The sequence below is a fragment of the Pezoporus wallicus genome, unplaced genomic scaffold (genome assembly GCF_028554395.1).
Source record: "Pezoporus wallicus isolate ANWC-B61680 ecotype Strahan unplaced genomic scaffold, APGP_CSIRO_Pwel_v1 contig_13614, whole genome shotgun sequence".
Taxonomy (NCBI): domain Eukaryota; kingdom Metazoa; phylum Chordata; class Aves; order Psittaciformes; family Psittacidae; genus Pezoporus; species Pezoporus wallicus.
Genome location: NW_026642178.1, coordinates 661,863 through 682,853, shown reverse-complemented (window position 1 = coordinate 682,853; position 20,991 = coordinate 661,863). Strand labels below are relative to the sequence as shown.

General features: G+C 57.9%; 1 protein-coding gene across 4 annotated transcripts in view; it reads left to right on the top strand.

Moving 5' to 3' along the window:
* The first annotated feature begins 696 nt into the window (after positions 1 to 696).
* ARHGAP26 (Rho GTPase activating protein 26) overlaps positions 697 to 20,991 on the top strand; it is a 115,841-nt gene continuing 95,546 nt past the window's right edge. For all 4 annotated transcript variants that reach the window (XM_057427809.1, XM_057427808.1, XM_057427807.1 and 1 more), the window contains exons 1-5: positions 697 to 858; positions 18,265 to 18,360; positions 19,325 to 19,386; positions 19,678 to 19,749; positions 20,498 to 20,599. In XM_057427809.1, coding sequence (XP_057283792.1) covers positions 705 to 858; positions 18,265 to 18,360; positions 19,325 to 19,386; positions 19,678 to 19,749; positions 20,498 to 20,599 — 486 coding nt within the window. In that variant the 5' untranslated portion in view covers positions 697 to 704. The remainder of the gene's footprint in view (positions 859 to 18,264; positions 18,361 to 19,324; positions 19,387 to 19,677; positions 19,750 to 20,497; positions 20,600 to 20,991) is intronic.

Here is a 20,991-nt window from a genome sequence, read left to right as displayed (position 1 = left end):
CTAAACCCGCAGGGAATAATCCCCGCACGGGTGCTCAGCGGCACCGCGGGGAGGCCGGGCCCGGGTCCGGCCAGGGCGGCTCTGCTGCAGGCCGCGGGGCCGGTTTACACAGAGCCCGGGACGGGACGGGACGGGGCGGCCCGCGGGGAGCGGGCTGAGAGCCGCGGCCCTGCAGTGACCCCGCCGCGCTCCCGGTGACGCGGGCGGGGCAGGGCCGGGGCTCACCCACGACACCGCCCCGGGCGCGGGGTGCTCGGGCCGGTCTCTCCCGCACGCCCGCAGCTGATTGGCTCAGAGAGAGGGAGAGGCGGGGCTCGCCTGGAAGGTTAAAGGCGGAGCGTCTACGCAGTGCCCGCCCATTGGCTGGAGGTAGGCGCGCGGGCGGGCAGCGGTGTGCGGGCCCTGCCCGGGCGGCGGCAGCGGCAGCGGCAGCAGCGGCTCCAGCGGCAGCTCCGGCCCCGCCGCGTCCCCGCGCTCCGCCCGCACAGTCCCGCACGGCCCGCACGGCCCGGCCCCGCTCGGCTCGGCTCGGCCCTGCACGGCTCAGCACGGCTCGCCCCAGCACGGCCGCTCCCGGGGCGCCACCGCGGCGGCAGCAGCTCCGCGGAGGGGCGGGCTCCCGAGCGTTGGGGCTTTAAAAAAACGTTAAATTTTCGGGTTTTGGGGCTAATTGTTTAAACCTGGTGTTCTCGGCCGCGGGCAGCATGGGGCTGCCGGCGCTGGAGTTCAGCGAGTGCTGCCTGGACAGCCCCCAGTTCCGGGAGCGGCTCCGCTCCCACGAGGCCGAGCTGGAGAAGACCAACAAGTTCATCAAGGAGCTCATCAAGGATGGGAAGTCGCTCGTCGCCGCCCTCAAGAGTAAGTGAGGGGCCGGGGGTGGCTCTGCCGGGGCCCCGAGCGCCCCTGCGGCCCGGCCCGGCCCAGCGCAGCCCGGCCGGCCCGCTCTGACCTGCCTGCTCTGTGGTCTCCGGGTCCATCGGGGACCACCTGCTCCCGTCCCCTTTCCCCGGCCCTGTGTTCCTCTGTTCCTCTGGCTGGTCCGGTGGGATAGGCCTCGTCCCGGCCCATCGGGATATGCATGGTCCCGGTCCATTGGGATGTGCCAGGTTGTGGTCTACTGGGACGTACCCGGTCCCGGTCCTGGTCCACCAGGATGTCCCTGTCCCCGGTCCATTAGGACGTTTATGGCCCAGCAGGTCCCAATTCTAGGCCCTGAAGGGGTTGTGCTCTTTGAGGATGCTTTGGCTGGGCTGGTGGGTAGGTGCTGTGTCCTCCTGCTTGCCCTTTGTCCCCTCTCTGTTCAGGGTGGGGGACACCCAGTTCCCTTTTCTGGGCTCTGCCCGAGCTGCCCTCACTGGTGCCATCCCCAACGTGTGTGTTGTTGTGTGTGGGAGCTGCAGGCTGGGGGGCAAAGCTGCGTGCCACTGGTTTGGGGCGGGAGCGGTGGGGGGATGGACACTATGGGTCCGGGGCCAGGGAGACCCTTGTCTGTGGCTGGCAGCATCCCTGTCCCCCTCAGTCCCGGCTGCTGCCCTCATGGTGGGGCTGGGGACATATTTGCATGGCCACCCCCTTGCCAGCGTTAGGTGGGCTGCTCCCCGAGGCTCTATTCCTGCTGTTCCCACCCCCACGGAGTTATTTGGGGATTTTCCTTTAAGTGTGTTTGGCTCAAATCTCGGCTCACTTTCCTGGTCTGTTTTGACTACTGAGGCCTTGTGAGTTGTCACTTGCTGAGACAAACTTGCTCTCCCGCTGTGGGGTGGGAGAGAGACACATCCACACAAACCTGCCCCGCGGAGCCCCCGTGGCATTGCCCGTGACACACCAGCCTGGCCTTGGGGACATGGCACAGTTATTGTGGGAGCTGGTAGCAGTGTCACCCCTGGAGTGCACAGGCAGGTGATGCTAAGCCCACCAGTCCTTCCAATCCCAGCCAAAGGGCAGCCATGGGGCTGATCCCTGCTTCCCCATCAGCTCTCACACTGAGCCCCTTGGCTGCAGTTCCCCTGGGCTGGAGTAGCAGCTGGTAACATCTGGATTACAGGGACCCCCATTGTGCCAATTCTTGGCATTCTGGGTTCATAAAACCCAACCCAACAGCTGTTGGTGTGTCTGTGGCTCTGCAGGTCTGAGCTGTCTTCTGCTGCTGTGTTTGCCTGTTGAGCTGAAGGCAGCCTGTGCCTGGAGCGTTCATTTTGTCACGCAACAAATCCTACAGCATTGTTCTTCACTGAAAATACATTTGAGGAGCTAACTGGTGGGTCCCAGGGGTGCTCATCTCTGGTCTTAGTCATTGGGTACATTTAGTGAGTCTCTGGGTAGGTGCTGGCTGTGCCTTTGCCCCGTCGTGCTGCAGGACAGGTATTTTTGAGTGTTCTGAACTGTGTGTGCTCGTGGCTGCCCGTGGGCTCCTGTCCCACTGGCCGTGGCTGTGCTGCTCAGCCCCCGGGCAGGAAGAATGCTCGCCGGCCTCCGGAGATAAGGATGTTTTTATGGCTGAATTGTTTTGGAGCCGCTATTGAATGTGTTCCTGGATTAGACCTTAATTCCTGTGCAGGGCTGGCGTGTGTGGCACTGATGCCCAGGCTGTGGTCTGTAGGGGCATGAATAGTGATGATTTTGCTGGAGTGTTAATCAGTGCCCGAGCACAGGCGCTGCCTGGGCTCATGGCCACATCCCGTGTGTGTGGCTGCAGGTGCGGTGGGATTCTCCCCTCAAATGTGGTCTGCAGGGTGCTCTGGGAGAAGGTTTGGGGCCATGGGGCAGGGGCCTGTGGGTGAGCATCCATTCCCTGCTGTGATGCTCAGCTGCTCTGTGCATCCTTTTCCTGCTGTAAGAGTGACTTCACCACCCGTGCAGCTGCTGGAGAGCCATGATGCCTCTGACTTCTCCCACAGGCATGGGACAGGATCTGTCCCAGCTCTTCCCACGTGTGTTATCCTCGGTGTGCGGTGGGTCTGAGTTCTGGCCATGTTCCGTGAGCTATTACAGACCCTCCTGACACCCGTTAGCATGGATGAAGTTGCTCTCTGGTGGAGAGCTGCTGCGAGTGTCATTCCTGGGTTGGCACTGCTGTGACCCGGTGCAGTGGTACCTGATGGCCGTTCCCAGCAATAACCAGGTTCTCCCTTCTCTTACCCACCTTTTATTTTGTCTCCAAGGGTTCATCTCCCCGTGGCTGGGCAGGGTGGCCCTATCTCACCAGCATTGCCTCGATGTGTGCTCCTTGGCCACTGTGCAGGGCTCATGGATGTGGGGCCGGGCAGGTCCATGCAGCAGCAAACCCCTGGTAGCAGTGTGCAGCCCCTGGTGTGAGGGCCTCGGAGGTGTCTCAGCTCTTGGCACAGTGACCCAGCCTGCGACTGGTTATGTGGAGCCTTGGCAATATCCTCTCTCATTTTCCTTCCTCTTGCGTTCTCTGCTGAATGTTTCACATCCTCTTTGTTGTAAGACAGGCGCGAGGGGAACGTAACTCTTTGTGTATCGCCAAGGAACGAGGTGGAGGGGTGGCTCGGATGGGGCTTCTGTTCCCTGCTGCCCTGCTTAGCTCCTTGCAGCCTCTGTGCCGCTGGAATTCACATTCAGCAGGTTGAAAAGAATCCTCATTTGCTGAAGGGCTGGTTTTGATGAACATCCTCTGATGCCGAGGGCATCTCTGGAGTGTGTGTGTATATATATATATATGTATATACATAGATACTGTTGGGTTTTCCCCCCCAGAGAGTATCTGTGCCTGTTTCTATTGTCTCCCTTTGCTGCTTGGCTGGTATTAGGAGTGACCTGGTTTTCAGCAAAACGTGTCCCTCTTCCTCCCTCATACATAAATTATTCAGAAACTTTTGCAAATGCAGAGACCTCAAGTGAGACATAAATAATGAACTTGAATCCTGGATGCTGTGAAACTTGTTCTGCAGTGAAGGAGTTTTGGTGACCATGGGTATGGGGGCTGCTGAAGCATTTTGTCTCTTTGCATGTCCCCTGTGCTGGTGAATGGGGCTGTGTCCCAGGGTGGCAGCTGCCCACGTGCCAGCATCACCTCCAGCCCCTCTGCTTTGATGGAGAGGGATATAGAATCATGGAATGGTTTGTGTTGGAAGGGACCTTAAAGCTCCTCCATTTCCAACCCCTGCCACGGGCAGGGACCCCTTCCACTAGAGCAGCTTGCTCCAAGCCCCTGTGTCCAACCTGGCCTTGAGCACTGCCAGGGATGGGGCAGCCACAGCTTCTCTGGGCACCCTGTGCCAATGCATCGAGCCTGGTCACCAAGGTGATGCAGAGATTCTTTGCATCTCGCTTTGGAATGCGAGCAGCACATGTGAGGACGGAGGATGTGGGGGTGCAGGCGGCTGGCAGCCATCGCCTCCCCCGTGCTGCTGCGGGGGGCTGAGTGCGGGCACCTTCCTCATCTTCCTCCTCCTCCTTCCCACAGGTGCCGTGTCCCGGTGCTGGTGTCCCTGCTGCTGCCGTCTCCTGGGGCGCTGGGGCTGCAGCCGGTGCCCTGCCACGTTTCTGCTCTCAGTTTGCTTTGCTTCTTCCTCCAGCTCCCAAGCTCTAATTTGAAGCCTCCGAACCCGTCCCCGCCCCAGCGCAGGCTGCAATTTGCACGGCAGGGCTGGGCCTGGGCTCTGCAAACCCCCTCCAGTGAGGGTGCCCGTGGCCGGTATTCCCATGGGAAGGGCAGAGGTGTCCATGCTCCCAAAGGGTGCACTCGGGCCCATTTGGGGTGTGGGATCGTTTTTCCTCTGGGTGTTTTTGGCTGGGTTATCGCAGGGCTGTGGCTGGCAGTGAGGAGGGGCAGAGCTGAAGGGGAGTGCAGGGAAGGGGTGATGCTGAGGTGGACCTGGGCCCTTTGGCAGTGGGGAGCTCATCCAGCATCCTGGGGCATGTGCTGCAGCACTGGCTGCAGGTGTTGTGCCTGCTGTGTCCTCCACCAGTGTGCCCATTCTGGCTGGGTGACAGCAGGAGGGATTGGCTGTGGGGTTTTCCTGGGACACATCCCACTTCATGGCTGTGTGCAGCTTACAAAGCGAAGTGGGGTGTGTGCATAGCTCCTGGTGGTGCCATCCTTGTACTGGGCTCTGCCCATGGACTGCACGCTCTAGGATGTGCTTGCACATGGATTCTGTTCCACATCTCAGTGGTCTCTTGCTGAAACCGAGCCTTGATGCCGTGTCTCTGCCCATGGCTGCGCCAGGCCTGGGTTTGGCACCGTCTCCGCAGCTCGCTTGGAAGCAAAAGTGAAACCTCTGTGTGATGTTTAACCTGAGCACTCAATTCCCTTTTGATACAAACAAGGCTTGGGTTAGTGATGAGGAAATGTTTGGCCAATGCCTTCGCTTGCCCTCTGCCCCAGCCGCTGCTGCCTTTCCCTGCCTGCTCCGTGCACGCTCGGTCCCCCGGGAGCAGCACCCAGCCGGGGTGTGCTGATCGCTAACACAGTGGAATGTCCCTGTTTGCCTCGCCGGGGTGTGTTGGAGGAAGAGCCATGTCTGGGGCTGCTTCCTCACCAGAGCTGTCTGGGGTTGCAGGTCCTTGTGCTGCAGGCACCCATCAGTGCTCGGGGGAGAAATGTGAAGCTCTTGGATCATCTCCATCCTTTTGCCCTTCTGGTCCCTGGAGAAAGGCAGTAACAGCCCAAACCTTCCCCTTGCCTGTCCACAGAGCAGAGGAGGGGATGAGGTATGGAGGCTTAGGTCTGCCCTTGCCAGGAATGGCCCTTATTTGTGCAGGTGTAAACGTTAACAGAGGCTGTATTGAAGGCTTGGCCTTGGAGGAGGAACAATGTGCTTTCTGGAGGGTGCAAAATACAAATGAACCCATTAGGTTGCGGTGGCTGCTTGCGTTCAGTTCTGCTCTGGTTGTGCTATGAGAAGCGGTGTTTGGTGCTGCCGTGGAGCACTCGGTGCTGGATGGCACAGCCAGGCTGCCCCTGTGGCCACCGTGGGCTCTGCTGTGGCCAGCCAAGCAAACCACAGGGCTCATCTTGCGGTAAAGCACGTGGGTTTGAGGTTTGGTTGTTTCCTGGCTTTGTTCACCCAGCAAAGGTGTAAGGTGGCTCCCCCCCGTCAGGGTGTGTTTCCCCCCCTCCTTTTGGAGGGCCATAGGAAATGTTTGATGTGGTGTGGGGAATACTTTGTGCTATGGAAGGGGTACATGGGTACAGCTCAGTCAGTCCTGTGCCAGCAGGGCTGAAGGCAAAGAGGACTTCCTCCTCCTTTGCATGACTTGTGTGACTTGTGCAGTCACATAGTTAAAAGCTTGTCTGGTATTTCATTCAAACGAGGGTAGTACAAATGATAATGCTCTGCTTTATTTTCAGCACAAGCTGAAAGCTCCTCCTCTTCCTCTTCAGTGAAAACTCGCAACAGGAATGTATTCCTGCCTGGGAGATGCTCTTTGGTTTTGATGGAGGGTCTCAACAATGAGCCTACCCTGCATGGCTCAGCCTGATTGTGAGAAGAAAAACTCGCCCTGCTGGGGTGGTGCAGTGGTTTACTCATGTGCATGGTCATGATCTGCACAGGAGGTTCCTCATGACATCCCCAGGGATCATTCACCCATCTCCCTGGGGTCTCCTGCGTCCCTCCACACACAGCCACGACCCCTTGGTGCTAGTGTGTTTGGGGACTCATGGAGTGAGCTCCTCGAGTCCTGTACCAGCCACTACACTGGAGCTCCGCATGAGCTGCTCTCTGTGGCTGGATGCAGCTCTTGGCAGCGCTGAAGAGGGAAGCTGGTGAGCAGAAGGGTTTGGGCGTGCAGGAGAGCCTGTGTTCCTGATTGCATCTTTCAGATTATGCTGGCAGAAGGCTCATTAACAGGGCTTGGAGAGCTTTTTAATTGGGAGCGTGCCACAGAGCACCTCTGGGCACATGTCCCGACACACTGGTGTGGTGGTGGTGTCTGGAGATGCTGGCTCTGTGCATGCTGCTGCCCGGCTGTGGCACTGCCACTGAGCGGGTACCAATGTTGGGTTAAACTCAACCCATTTGGGTTGGCAGGGGATGGACCAGGGTGGTCCAAGTGGTGCCTGCAGTGAGCATGGTGTTACCTGTGTGCCTGGGACACAGACTGGGAATGGGGGCTGCTTTGATTCCCTCCTGCCCTTTCGTTTTCCCTGTCTTTGGGGGTGGCAACTCACGGTGACATGGAAAATGTGTGTGAGGAAGTGCGGTTCCCATGGTTGCTGCGGGGAGGGCGGGAGGCAGCGGTGCCGGCACTCGGCTGTGTGTCCCCTTGCTGTATGCAGGTTAGTGCTTCCCCGGGTGATCCAGCTGGGATGGGATGAGTTGTGCTGCCGGAGGGGACCCCTGAACCCTCTGCTTTCACCCCCTGTCCACAGGCACAATGAAATCCTTGTGTGCTGCTCCCTGAAACCCAGGGAGTGATGCCACAGCTAGAGCACACCACAGGAGTGCTCAGGGGGTTTGCATTCCTCTACCCAAGCAAAGGGGCTTCAGAAACCTCCCTGTCAATGGCAGAGTGGCCAAGCAAATCCTGCCCGTGCTGGTTCTGTTTTGGGGTGTTTTGGGCAGCCAGGGCAGCTGGAGGATGGGATTTGTTGGGTATCCATCACTGTGCTTGGGGTTTCTAATATCTACCCGCTGGGTTTAAGCAGACCGAAGGACCTGGGTTTGGATGCAGTGTGATGAGTAGCTGTAGCGTGACAGCGGTGGGTGGGGAGAGGGGGCAAGGCGAGGGGAAGCTCATACCCAAACCTGCACAGCTTGTTCGCTCCTTGGTGTGAATCATCCCTCCCTCCTCCCCCGGGCACGAGCGGCTGTCACCGCGGCCGGCAAAGCTGGGATGCTCTCCCTGTTTTCCTGGCGCATTCCCTGCGCTGAAGCGCTCCCACCTGCTCCTCTTCATCGCTATGTGCAAGTGCCCGGTGGCCATGGGGCTGTGGCTGCATGCTGTTGATGAGGCATGCTCATTGGGGCGTCACCTGGATCATATAGCAAGGATGATCTCAAGGCTTGGAGGAGCTGGGAACTGTGCTTCCCCATCTCCGCTCCTGCCTGGTGATGGGAGCCTGGGGGTCCCGGCGTGTCTGGGATGCTGGGTGCAGGGGGGGCTGGTGGCCCCTGCTGATCTCTGCGGAATGGGGACTGCAGTGCAGAGGGGGAAGGGGCCGTCTCTGCGGTGGTGCCAAGCCGGTTCCTAGCTGGAGTCTGTGGGATGTGCAGCAGCCTCCGGACCATCTGGCTGCGGCACGTGGAGCGGCGGCACAGCCGTGCTGCGCGGGGGCCGGGGCTGCCTGCGCCAGCGATGGGCTGGCTGCGGCCGCATCGCCCTTCCCGTGGTGCTGCCCATGGCACCCGGCACCCATCACCGCGGTGCAGAGCCTGCAGCAGCCCAATTAAGTGACTCTCTCTTCTGTGTTCCCAAAGCTGCTGCTGCCCCATCCCTGGCAGTGTTGGATGGGGCTTGGAGCAAGCTGCTCTAGTGGAAGGTGTCCCTGCCCGTGGCAGGGCTTGGAGCTGCGTGAGCTTTCAGGTCCCTTCAACCCAAACCAGGCTGAGGTTCTGTGATTCTATCACGCGTGATGATGTGCTTGGGGATGTTACTGCGACCTGTGTTCAGTCGCTGTTATCCCGGTGCACTCGATGTGCTGCCTCTGGTGTGCCTGTGTGCACACCCACATGCTTTCGCTGTTAGCAGTTTCTAATCCTGCATCAGGATCTCAATGAGGGAAGGGTAAAGTGTTCCCTGCTCAGGGCGAGTGACCTGTAAAATAAGCTGGCGTTTGCCTTTTCAGCAGTGCTGCTGGGAGAGTGTTCCTTTGCTGGGTCTGTTTCTTTTTCCAGCTGGAACATCATCTGTCCTGAGCAATGCCCTTGCTGAATGCTGGTGCTTAGCAATGTTCTACAGCCCCAAACCCCACTGCAGAGCAGGGTGGTGGGGCGGCTCTCCCCTGCCTTCCCCAGCATGGCTGGGGCAGCAGCAGCCCTCACAGGGTTTGGGGATGGCTCTGTCCTCACTCCATCCATGAAGGCTGGGAGGAGGCCCAGGTTAAGGGCAGTGATGTGCCCCGTGTGCTCCCCCGGGCTCTGCTGCAGGTTTTGATGTGTTTCTATATCTTCCCTGCCAAAGCAGGAAGAATTGACTCACTCACTTGCCAGTGATGTTCCTGTGAGCGCGGTGGGATTCTTCCTGTTCTTACAGCTGAGGTGGGGAGCTCCAGAGACAAAAGGATTTCCGCAGCCTCCTTGGGAGGAGAAGGAAGCGGGCTCCTGCAAAACTGCTTTCTGTGGGTCTGGGAGCTGACCCCACTTTCCTGCCTGTCTGTGGGTACACCAGGTCCTGGTGAGAGCCAGTGAGGGGCTGCAGCCCCCCGGGACATGAGCCCTGGCAGTTGGTGGCTGCTGACCGAGGTGGAGACAGACGAGGCTTTGCCCCGTGCTGCAGGGATGTGCTGGAGGCACTTGTCCTGCCCATGGAAATGGGAGCAGGTCCCCTTCCCAGCTACTGTGGGATCCCTGGAGAAATCAAGCCAGCTCCCTTCTGGCCCACCTATTAACTAATTAGATTTAATAAGGAGCTAATCCAGTGCATGGCTGGGGCCTGAGGCAATCTGTGCGGTGTCTGGCTGGGGGCTCTGCCAGCACCCTCCATCCCCATGGCAGGACCCCCCTTTCAGTGACCCCCTCCCGGCCTTCTGCTCTGCTAATGGTCATTGCCTCTGTCAGGAGCAAATTTCTTCTGGATTAGCATCCCCTAAATTGATTAGCTGTCTCGGGCAGGGCATTTAATTCTAATGAAATGTGATTCCAGGCTCCAGTCGATGAAATATTGTGGCCATGAGGGTAAAGTAACCTGTGCCTTTCCATGGGTTGTTCCAAGGGGTGGAGAGGGGGAAAACCAAAAAGGCTCGGAGGAGAAATGGCAATTACCAAGGCAGTGCACTGCACTATCACAGACTCACCTGGATCCCCCAGTGAGGGAGCTGGGGGATCATGAGGAGCTGTGAGTAAGGCATGGCATTTACATCCTGCTTCAGAGTTCACTCACAGGCACGGGGCTGGACGCATTTGCACAACCTGCCTGGAGCACTGGCAAGGGGGCAGCTTTACGGTGGGGTAAATGCTGTATCAGAATCCCTGTTGTGTGGGAGGAACTGGGAATATCCTTCATAGTTCCAGGGCAGTTGGTCTCTGGATGTTGACATCCCTCCCCGTGCGACAGCGCTGTTCCCAAATGCTTGGTTGTGGCAGGGGATTTTCACTGCTGCTTCCTCACATTTTTTGCTTGGCTGTTGGCTGCCGTTGGGAATGTCGGCCGGGGCGGTAGTTTTCCATTTCATTACCGTGTCCCTGAAGTTCTCCAGGCACTTAAGCCCTCACCTGGTGGTTGCTCTTTCGGCGCATCGCTCCTCTGTGTTTGAGTGCTGCATGTTTACACTTGGTTTTATCCGGAGCCCTTGTCTGCTCCCACCTGAGCTCCCGGCCACTGCAGGTTGGGGTGGGCTGGGGGGTTCTGCCATAGAACAACACCAGGATGTGAACAAAAATAAACACAGGGCAAAGTACCAGACGTGGCGTTTGGTGAGGAAGTGGCGAAATCTCGTGTTTGCTGCTGGGTACATGAAGTGCTCTGTGTGCTCGGGGCCAGCACAGGACAGGGGTGGCACCCCAAGGAGTGGGTGGGCTGTGTTGGTTGTGCCCCCTGAGGAGCCATAGGCAGCGATGCTCTGGGGGCTGTGGGAGGACGGGGATGTTGCCACATTCATGCACAGCACGAGGAAGCCCCCTGAGGGCTCAGTGTGGTGCTGGTGGGTTGGAGGGTGGCTGTGCCCATGCGGTGTGCTGGTGCCACACGGGGTGATGCTCAGCCTGGAAGCTGCTTTCTGGGGTGTGGGTACCCAGATTTGGGCCCCTTATCTTCAAGTACCATCCCAGGGGCTGTGGGGAGGGCTTCGCCCGCAGGCGGCTCAGCTCGCCTGTGCTCCTTGCTGGGAGGAGGCCGTGCGTTGGGAAGTGCCTCCCGCAGCTGCAGACATCTGTCCGCTCAGCGGCTCCCAAGCGGGGAGCCTTTCCGGGCCTCGTTTGCGTCATGCACGGGGTTTGTGTTCTTCCTCCTCCTGACCGCAGGTAGAGGCGGCCTCGCAGCGCTCCGCAGACCCGGCCCATGCGGCTGCCCCGCAGCGGCTCCCGGGTCTCTCAGGTCTGTTTGTCCTCCCCAGCATCACCTCTGTCTGCTCCTCTCCTGTGTCAGTGAACCCAGAGCTGCGGCAGCTCCTTACGCACCTCCTGCCTCTCCACAAAGAACCTGGTTAATGCAGGACCAGGCAGGGCTGAGTGGTGCTGGGCACTACACAGTGTGCTTCACTTTGCGGCGGCTGCTCCTGAGAAATCCTGTTTGGGCAAGCAGAGAAAATGGCGCAGTTTCCATGCAGGGCAGGACAGACGGGAGCCTCCCTGCATCTTCCTTTCCCGAGGGATGGAGGGGTTGTTGAGCCCATTGCTATTTGGGGTTCATGTGCAAGGCGTTGAAGTGAGGGTCCCCTTGGGTGTGACCCTGGGCAGCTGTGAGCATCGCTTCATTAATGAAGCTGCTTTATTAACCCAGCCCTGCTGCCTTGGCCAGTTACTGCCCCACCAGTGGTGCAGGGGAACAGGCAGAGCCCTTTGCGTGCGCTGGGTTTCTGAAGGATCTCGGCCATGGTGAGATAAAGATCTGAGGAGTGCTAAGAAAAGCTGAACAGGAAGGATGGAGCATGGCGGTGTCAGCAGCAAGGCAGGCTCTGAGTGTCCAGGAACTGGGAAAGTCAGGGCTGGACCCGGTCAGAGGAGCGGGGGGGACAAGGGTGAGAGCTCTGATTAACCAGCAACTTCCTCCAGCCAGGAGGCGGCTGATGGAAACAGAAGAGTGGCCAGAGCAGTGTGAGTCAAAGGAAGCGGCTTCTCGCCTCCGGGAGCCCCGAGTCCCCGCTGCAGGATGTCCCCTGGGTCCAGCAGTGCTCATGGTGTTGTCAGCAGGTTCATGGTGTTGCTGGAGGGCTCATGGTGTTGCCAGCAGCCTGGCTGCCAGCCGCCACCGCTGCAGGCTGTTTTGAGCAGGGTACCAAAACACTCGTTGCAGTTTTGGGCCATTTCTAGCAGGGGTGATGGCAGGAGCCGGCAGAGCCTGTGATGGAAGCCTCGTGCATCCCTGAGCAGCTGTTCCTGTGTGGGGGCCCCACACAGCTCTGATCTCCCTGAAGCTGTTTTTGCTGGTTTAAAGTGTTCTGTGAAGTGGCATCTCTCCCCTGGGACTGGGATGAGCTGTGCCCAGGGCTGCAGCCAGGAGCAGGGGCTGAGGTCAGGCTCCTGCCTTCTCTGTGTGTTGCAGAAGCGACTGCTTTCCCCTGCCCTCCAACGTGAGCAACGACCCAAATCCACATATGAGGTAGGGGCTTCCCTCTTGCTTTTTCTCTTTTAAATCTGTCCCTTTCCTCTCTGGGCACAACCTGCCTGGTGACACGTGGGCAAAGGCAACCGCTGCCAGCAAACTCTCCTTTTCCTCTTCTCCTTCACACAGGGCTGCTGAGGGCAGACACCTCCAGCCTCAGCTGCCATGGGCAATGGGTCACCCTGTGCCCTTTGGACGTGAAACCTCCTCCAACTCCCTGGAAATGAAGCCATCTCTCCAGGAGACCCCATGGTCCTTCTGGGTTGGATCCCTTGGATCCTCAGTGTCTTTCATCAGGAATCTTGGGAAGCTTTGCAGACGCGTCCTGGCCTGGCAAGGTTCCCAAGATGACTCCAAATGTTCTTGGTTTGGGGGTGGCAGGATGACGTGGCCGGGTGCTGGGCTGGTGGGCAGCGCGGGATAATTTTAGCAGCACAACCGAGCGGCCCTTCCGAGGGCTCGCTTTGTGTTTCACGAAGCACAGATCTTTTATCTCTTAAAATACCATGGCAATAATTCACGTCTTCGGCGTGTTGCTCAGACCTGATCCGCTGTCCGAGCCCGGTCAATAGTCCCATTCATCCTACAGTGGGTTCTCTGTGCCTCTGGCAAACATTTTGCCATACGAAGCCACGCCGAGTGTGTGAAGCGAGGCATACGGTGATGCCTGGGCTGGGCAGCGGTGCTGCCTGCTCCCGTGGTTGTAGGAAAAGGCAGAGCGGAAGCTGCGGCACCTCCTGGATCTTCAGTCCTGGATGGGTCTCTCAGTTTCTGTTGCTCTGTAGCACCTCTGAGCAGTTCTGGAGTGTTTTCCCTTGAAACATGGTTTGTGTTTGGAAACTTTCCCTGGTAAAAATGAAGTTCAGTGTGTGCTGCTGAGACGAGACTTGGTGCTGTGTTTTGCCCGGAGGCTGTGTGTGTGGTAAAGGCGTTGAAATGGGCTTTGGAGGAGCTGTAGGGCAGCGGCAGCGATGATCTCCCTGCCTCGGGGAGTCCCATGTGGGGCCTGTGCCCGTTGCACCGGTCCTTGGGGTCTCTCCTTGGGTTTGGCACCCTCAAACCTTGATCTCCAGCATGTACCAAGCCAGAACAGCCTTTCCATGGGCTCTGGTGCATGAACACAAGGGGAGAAGCTGCTGCTGGAAGTGGGGCGGTCTCTGCTCATCTGGTTTCATGTATTTACTTGAGTGATGAGTCAGAGGGAACCTGCCAGCAGCTGCAGTCCTGTCCTAAACCACTGCTGAACTCCAAGTGCCTGCTGGAGGAGTTAATAACTGAATCATTGCTAATGAAAGAAAGCAGCCCGGGGATGGAGCTGGGTGCAGAGCATTGTGGCAGCGAGCGGGGCTATTGCTGACCTCCGCTGGGAAGCGCAGAGGGAGGATCCAAACCTTTTGGAACCAGTGAAGCACTTACTGACGCTGCCCCGATGCTTGGTGCTGACCCCAGCAGTGCATGGGCTGGGTCTGTATCGGGGCTACATTGAGATGCTGGCAGCTGCAATGCTGATTTCCAGGCATGAGCTGCTCGTTGCTGGATCCCTGCATGAGCTGTGGGGATGTGGTGCAGTCAGAGCATCCCATCTTCTGCAGCATGCTGTGCTGCTTGCATGCATCCGTGGGCCAGATCCAGCACTGACCTTTCCCAGCCTCTATCCCCAGGCATCCCTGAGCACTGGGACATGTTGCATGACCCCACTGCTGTGCCCGAATCCCTGTCTCACTGGGTGCTTGCTGGCAGTGGGTGCTGGCTGTGGGGCAGACACCATATTGCTGCTTTCTAAGCACCCTTGGCAGGCCATAATCTGCCTGTTTTGGTGCTGATTAGAGCGGCTGTTCCCTGGATTACCCGTCCCGGCTGGTTCCTGCCCACCACAGGGTGCTCGGTGCGACTGCTGCAGTGGTGTGGGGCTGTGGAGGTGCTGCTGGGGTGAGTGAGTGGGATGTGCCGTGTTCTGCTGTGTGCAGCCGCTGGTGACCCCAGAGCTGCCTTCTCTGGGCTCCTGCAGCCGAGCTGCCTAAAGGGGCCGCAAGAAAGCGCAGAGAAGCTGTGGCTGCCCCATCCCTGGCAGTGCTCAAGGCCAGGTTGGACACAGGGGCTTGGAGCAAGCTGCTCTAGTGGAAGGGGTCCCTGGCTGTGGCAGGGGTTGGAGCTGGAGGAGCTTTAAGGTCCCTTCAACTCAAACCAGGCTGGGGTTCTGTGAGGGTTGGAGGCAGATGGACTATGATGTAGATGCAGGTTTGTTTTGAGAAGCTTTAAGGAACTTGTCAAACCCACAGTGGGGGGGGAACTGGTGGCTTCTGTCCTCATGGATGGCAGTGGGAGTGTGGTCACCTCCCCAGTGAGGGGCTGTCGGTGCTGCGGGTTGGCGACAAAGCAATGCCACCATGGGCACCGAGGGGTCCGCAGCTCGATGGGACCCAGGACCCTCCATCCCTCTCCTGAGCCTGCTGCTCCCTGCGTTCCCTGCCACGGGGGAAGGAAGGGGCAGGAGTCTCAGTTCCTGTTGTCCCATTGAGCATTAAATATAGGCTGTTAAGCAATTTTCTGTGCAGGAAGTGTAGAAATACCGTGCTGTGTGAGCACAGCCCTGTGTCTCACACCAAGAGGGCTGGAACTTGCCTTGCAGCATGCAACCGGCCTCATCAGCATCCTTTGCTTTCCCCCTTTGCAGCAGCATTAACCCATCACTCCTGGACTCCTCAGTGGGTTTCTCTTTAACATGAACTGTGTGCAGCATCCTGGCAGAGCGGTTTTTGCTTTTCCCAGCTCAGATTAGCAAGGTGGCTGCAGAGTCAGCTTTGGGGACAGCCCTGCTCTCTGAGCCACCAGTTCAACCTTTTCCCTGGCCAGCCTGGGCTTTGGAACACTCACTGATGGGCAGCGGAGCCAGGCAGGAGGGGACATCAACTGAGGTCTCATTCTGATGTGTTGTGGTTGCCCTCTGCGTCCTGTTGTTGCGTTTGCCACCCATCCATCCCAGCCAGGAAGAGCACGCACGTGGAAGAGCTGCAATCTCCTCTCAGCCCCTTCTGAATTCTGATTTAAGGGGGAAGCTCCTGCTGTACATCTGCCCAGGCTTTCCGGTTCCAGTGCACTTTGCCTCTGTGCTCCTTTTGGGAAAGCCTGGAAGTGTTTTAAACACTGCACACAAAGAAAGGATCACAGGGATGTTGTACTGAGGTGGGAATGTCCTGGTGAGGATTAAAGGTAGGGAAAGAACTAGAAGCTGGTGACCAGGGAAGAGCAGCTCGAGGCAGGGCTGTGGTGCGAGTGGTTCCCCCAGTGTGGCTGAAGCTCCACATGCCGGGTCTCCCAAATGAGGGATGGGATAGATTCCATCGTGCCTTGGTGCTGTATGTGTGGAGGAGGGCTGTGACACCATGACATCTTTCTTCTATAAATGGCCTTTTCAGTAGTTCCAGATTTCTTTGGAAGGGGCTTTTTATGTTCAAACCCAACCACTTCAGTCTCATTGCAGGAACAGCAGCTGCTTCCCAGAAAGATTTCACTCTCAATAGCTGAGGAGGAGGAGGAGGTACGCTGGGGTGATCCGGCAGGATGCACAGTGGGAGAGGTGGGCTGAGCTCTGAGCCAGGGAGGAGGGATGGGCAAAGGGGTTAACGGAGGTGAGGATGAGGAGGACTGTGGTAGCGGTCAGGGAGCAGAGAGGAAAGGAATGGTCATGGATGGGGGCCGTGGGGCAGGATGGTCCCGTGCTGGAGCTGACGGGAGGGCAGGCTTTGGGGCAGCACCTGTAGCAGACCCACCCTCTGGAGGTGCCGAGCTGGTCCTGTTGCTCAGAAGTTTCCCTGGCTCTGCAGTGCCTTTCCCTGCCGTTGCGGTTGGCTGAGGAAGCCAGCGGGAGACCTTGGAAGCAAAACTCTCCCAGCCCTTGGCGCAGTCCGGCCGGGACTCCCGTGCGCAAGAGGAAGCAGAAGTTTCTGTCGGGCTCTGTGGCATTTCGGGTTTGCTCGTCCGTGATGCTGAGGAGGAAGCAGGCTCAGGAGCTGAGGGGCATGGACGCCTCCCCATGCACCCTGCCTGCAGTGCAGGAGCTTTGGCTGCTTCCACTGCAGGGGTTCTGTCCTAAATCATAGACAAGGGGGTCAGGCTTTTAGGATGGGATGGTGGGAGCGCGGGTGGGAATAACGGTGGCACAGGGAGGGCAATGGGGCCTCCTTGTTTGCCCCCCGAGGTACGGGTGCCCCTCGCTCCTTTTCTGGCTGAGCCTGCTGTTAAATTTAGCATCCACTTTGTCCCTGCAGCTTGGCCCTGTTGCTCAGCGAGTGGCTGGTAGTGATGCTCCCTTATCGCTGTCACACCAGGAGTTATCTCCTTTTCCCCCTGCCTCTCCCTTGCCTGTTTATAAGCACCATGGGCCATGGCTATTGGGTGCTGCCACCTCCAAAGGCTCCTCAGCTTCATCCCTGTGCCTGCTCCCTGTGGCTCCCCAGCCTCCTCCTGGCTCTCATCAAGGAGGCACAGTCCTGGCTCGTGTAACATGGGCAGGCTATTGCTGGGTCCACAGTGTGTGGTGGGCAGAGCGTGGCTGTGGCTGACGGTCAGCACCGAGCTGGAGGAGGGGAAATGGCTCCTTAAGTCGTTAACATCATCCTTGTTATTACTGCGAGGAGCAGGAGGCTGCTGGCTCTGGGGACTGGGTTGAGGTCCCCAAGCCCTCCGGCTGCTCTGGCGAGGGAAGGGGCTGCTCTGCTGCAGCAGCAACAGCACAGGAGAGTGGGGACTCTGGTCATGGGTGCCGTCAGCCGGACCCTTCCCCTTGTCTCCTGGTGTACCTGAGACCTGCTAGGGGCTGTCCTGGTGCCTCTGGTGCCCTTGGCCTGCTTTGCACCATCGGTGCTGGCGCAAACCCTACCTGTCCTGCGAGTCCCTCTCTTAAACACTAGCAGGAGCATCCTGGAAGCTGCCCCAAACCCCACAGGGTCTGCTGCTGTTGGTGCAGGTGGAGGCTGTGAAAGTGCTCTGCGCTTGGGTCCTCATGGCCATGGCCCCTTCAAGAAGCCTCTGCTGTGCTTTTCCACTGGGAAAGATCCCAGTGCTTTCCCTCTCCCTGCCTGGTTTGCTGGGTGGCTTCCTGCTGCCTTAGGAAGCAGTGGCGTGAAGGCAACGGGACTGAACTGTGGGCAGGCTTAGCCCTGGAGCTTTAAGCAGAGATACTCGAGAACAGCTTTAAAGCTTGGAAAAAGCTTATCCCATGGGAAGAGCAAAACCCCTTGAATTCTTTTGCGGTTGTCTGTTGTCTGTTGGTGTCCAAGAGGAGGAAAGGGGCTTTTTGTGTTTTCTACCTGTGCTTGGGAAGGGAAAAAGAAACGCTGAGGTTTTGGACTTTGGGGGAAGAAATGCACAGGAGGATGAGTACTGCATCTTCTACTGCAGTCCCTCGTGTTGCTCAAGTTCATGGTCCCCTCCAAACCTGTGGCCTTGCAGTGCCCAGGATCATGTGTTTGCATGTGCAGGGTTATGGGGTCAGCCTGAAAAGCCAGTCCTGGATCCGCTCAGGTTGCTGCAAGTAAGAACTTAATAGGCTTCGGGTCTCGGAGGGAATCTGCAGCTTGGAAAGCAATAAACCTCTGTTACCACCCGTGCATGGGGACTGCCTTCAGCATCACTGCCACTGCCCCATGGCACTGGGCTTCAGCTCCCACGTGGTTCTCATGGTGCTTTGAGGTTTCAGCTCCTGTGGTGGGACCCCCACAGAGCCCTGACACTGGGGTGGGTGCAATGTTCTCAGGGCTTACCTGGTGATGGGTGCCTCCATGGGGACTCATGGCTGGGATTACTGCCCGCCTGCATCATGCTGTTGGTGGGCTCTTTCCTCTCCTAACATGTTCCCTCTCTTGCTCCCTGCAGACCTTTCGGCAGCCAAGCGCAAGTTCGCTGACTCCCTCAATGAGTTTAAGTTCCGCTGCATTGGTGATGCTGAGACGGACGATGAGATCTGCATAGGTGAGTGCTGGGGCTGGTGCTATGGGAGCACTGAGGCCCCCCTCCAGACCCCTGAGCTGAGCAGGGCATGGGGAAAAACTAGTGGAAGGTGTCCCTGCCCATGGCAGCGGCTGGAACTGGATGAGCTTTAAGGTCCTTTCTAACACAAACCAGTCTGGGATTCTCTTATTTCTCCTGATCTAATATCAGCAAAACCTTCCTAAGTTTGTCACTTCTTGGCCTAAATCTATCCCTGCCAAATAGGAGAGCAAGAAGATTGTCTATATCTGAATCCATCTAGATTATCCATCCCTTTTGCACTGGAGGGCAGGGATCTGGGGATGTGGTTGTGGCTGAATGCACTGTGAAAGGCTGTGATCTGAAGGCGAGGAGCAGCGGCCTCACTGGTGGCTGCAGCAGCACAGGACCCATCAGGGGCCAGCAGCACAGAGCCTGGCTCCACCGCAGAGCTTCTCATGGTGCAGGGTGGCAGCTTCAGCCGCTTGGCTCCGTGTTATCCTGCTTCTGCCTCAGCTGAACTTTCAGAGCTTACTGTGCACATCATCTGGAGCCTGGAGAGCAAATGAGCTTTAGCCCTGATTTAACGTTGCTTATTCATTTGTGCCCAGTCTCTCAGCAAAAATAGCTTTATCGCCTGAGCCCCCTGCTGCGATGCACACACTGGTGAGCTGCCCCTTGTGTGCTGAGCACACTGAGGTCAGTGCTGAGCCATAGGGCTGTTTGGTGAATGTCTGTTGGATAGGGCAGGTTTGAGGTGAAGGTGCAGTGTTCCTTTCTGGAGGAGGGAACACGGTGCTTCCTGACAAGCTGCTTCTGTAGGAAGCCTTTCTAGGGGGGGAGCAAAGGTGATTAAAACCCCTCGACCAACCAACCCTTCAAAACACAAACAAGTTCCCATGTTCAGTCCCTCTCTTTCTTTAAAGTAAACTGTTAAACCCTGACTGTGCTGGTGTGTCCCTTGCAGCCAAGTCTCTGCAGGAGTTTGCCACGGTGCTGCGGAACCTGGAGGACGAGCGGATGCGCATGGTACGGGCATGGGGCGCGTGGTAGCACTGGAGCACCGTGCCTGTGAGCCCCACGGGGGAGAGCAGAGGGAGGGAAGGGTGAGCTTGGTGAGGGAACACTTGAAGAGCATCGGTGTCCGGCTGAGGGATGATGGTCAGTGCTGGGGTGAGAAGTGGGTTTGGTACAAGCTCCCCTGCCTCCCTCAGCAGGGCTGCAGTAGGGTTTGTGTGGGGCAGGCTGTGGAGCCACACGGGTGTGCGGGGCTGGGCTGGGCAGTGCTGGTGGCTGAGCTGTGCCTGTCTGTGCCCCCAGATTGAGAATGCCAGCGAGGTGCTGATCACGCCGCTGGAGAAGTTCCGCAAGGAGCAGATCGGGGCTGCCAAGGTGAGCTGCTGCACCGGGCTGCTGCCTGCAGGGACAGAGCCCAGGGATGCTAGTGATGGCCATGGGGGTGCCCAGGCCCTGGTGCACTGCAGGGCGCTGGGCACAGGCACTGTAGGAGATGGCTCACTGCTGCAGGATGGACACGGCAGTGGTCCAGCTCCTTGGAAAGTGCCTCAGTGTTCCTAGTTCGCCACAACCAAGTACATGCCAAGGGCCAGGAATCACTTGCCAGTCGAAGTGATTTTCCTTACTCCAAGCAAGAATTAGCATTTTCTCAGTGGGTTTCCTGAGCCCCCCTGCTCTGTGCTCCCCACCCTGGGATGTCACTGAGCAGCTGCACAGGGATTTGGGTGGCTTCTGTCCGGATGGGTGAGCCCAGGAGGCACCGGGGTGGCTGTGAGACAGCCCGCCCCCCCCTGCTTTCCTGCCTTTGTTCTGGAATTAAACCCGTGTCTGCGGCTCTCCTGTTGTTATAACAACCTGCTGCTGCCTGCAAGAAGCACATGCCAGCCCGTGGGGCCGTGTTCGCATGGCAGCGCTGTGCTGGCTCCGGGGGCAGCCCTGCACGACCAGGCTGTCCTGGTTCACACAGGTGGAACTGAGGACACAAAGGGGTCAGTCAGAAAGGAGCTGGTTGTTAGCAGGTGTCAGAGGTGGGTTTCAAACCAACTGATGCTGGGGGATGCTGTGGATCCTCACGGCTCTCTGGTGATGTGTTCACCATCACACTTCTTGTTCTGTTTTGTAGGATGCCAAAAAGAAATATGACAAGGAGACCGAGAAGTATTGTGGTGTCCTAGAAAAGCACCTAAACTTGTCTTCTAAGAAGAAGGAATCCCAGCTACAAGAGGTGAGAGCAGCCTCTGGTTTTCCATGGTTACCTGTAACTGGCTTGAGCTTTTTGAATGCTTTACACAGCTCGTAGCATTGGTTCTCCTGGCTGTAAACTCATTTTCCCCTCATTCTGGCTGCAAGTGGTGGGTTTTGCCTTCTGCCTGTAATCAAAGGGGTCAAAGATGTTTTGGTGAGTGGATCAGAGAGATCCCAGAATGGATAGCAGTCAAAAAGAGGAAAGAGTATTTAATTATAGAGTGTGACAGAAAGGAACTGGTTCTGCTGCAGGCTTTCCTTGTGCCAGCACAGATCATGGATGTCTGGCTTCCTTCTCTGAAAGTGGCTGCACTGGCTTGGGGCTTCCTGGGAGGAGTGATCAGGCTTAGTGCCTTTAAACTGCTTTGGGAG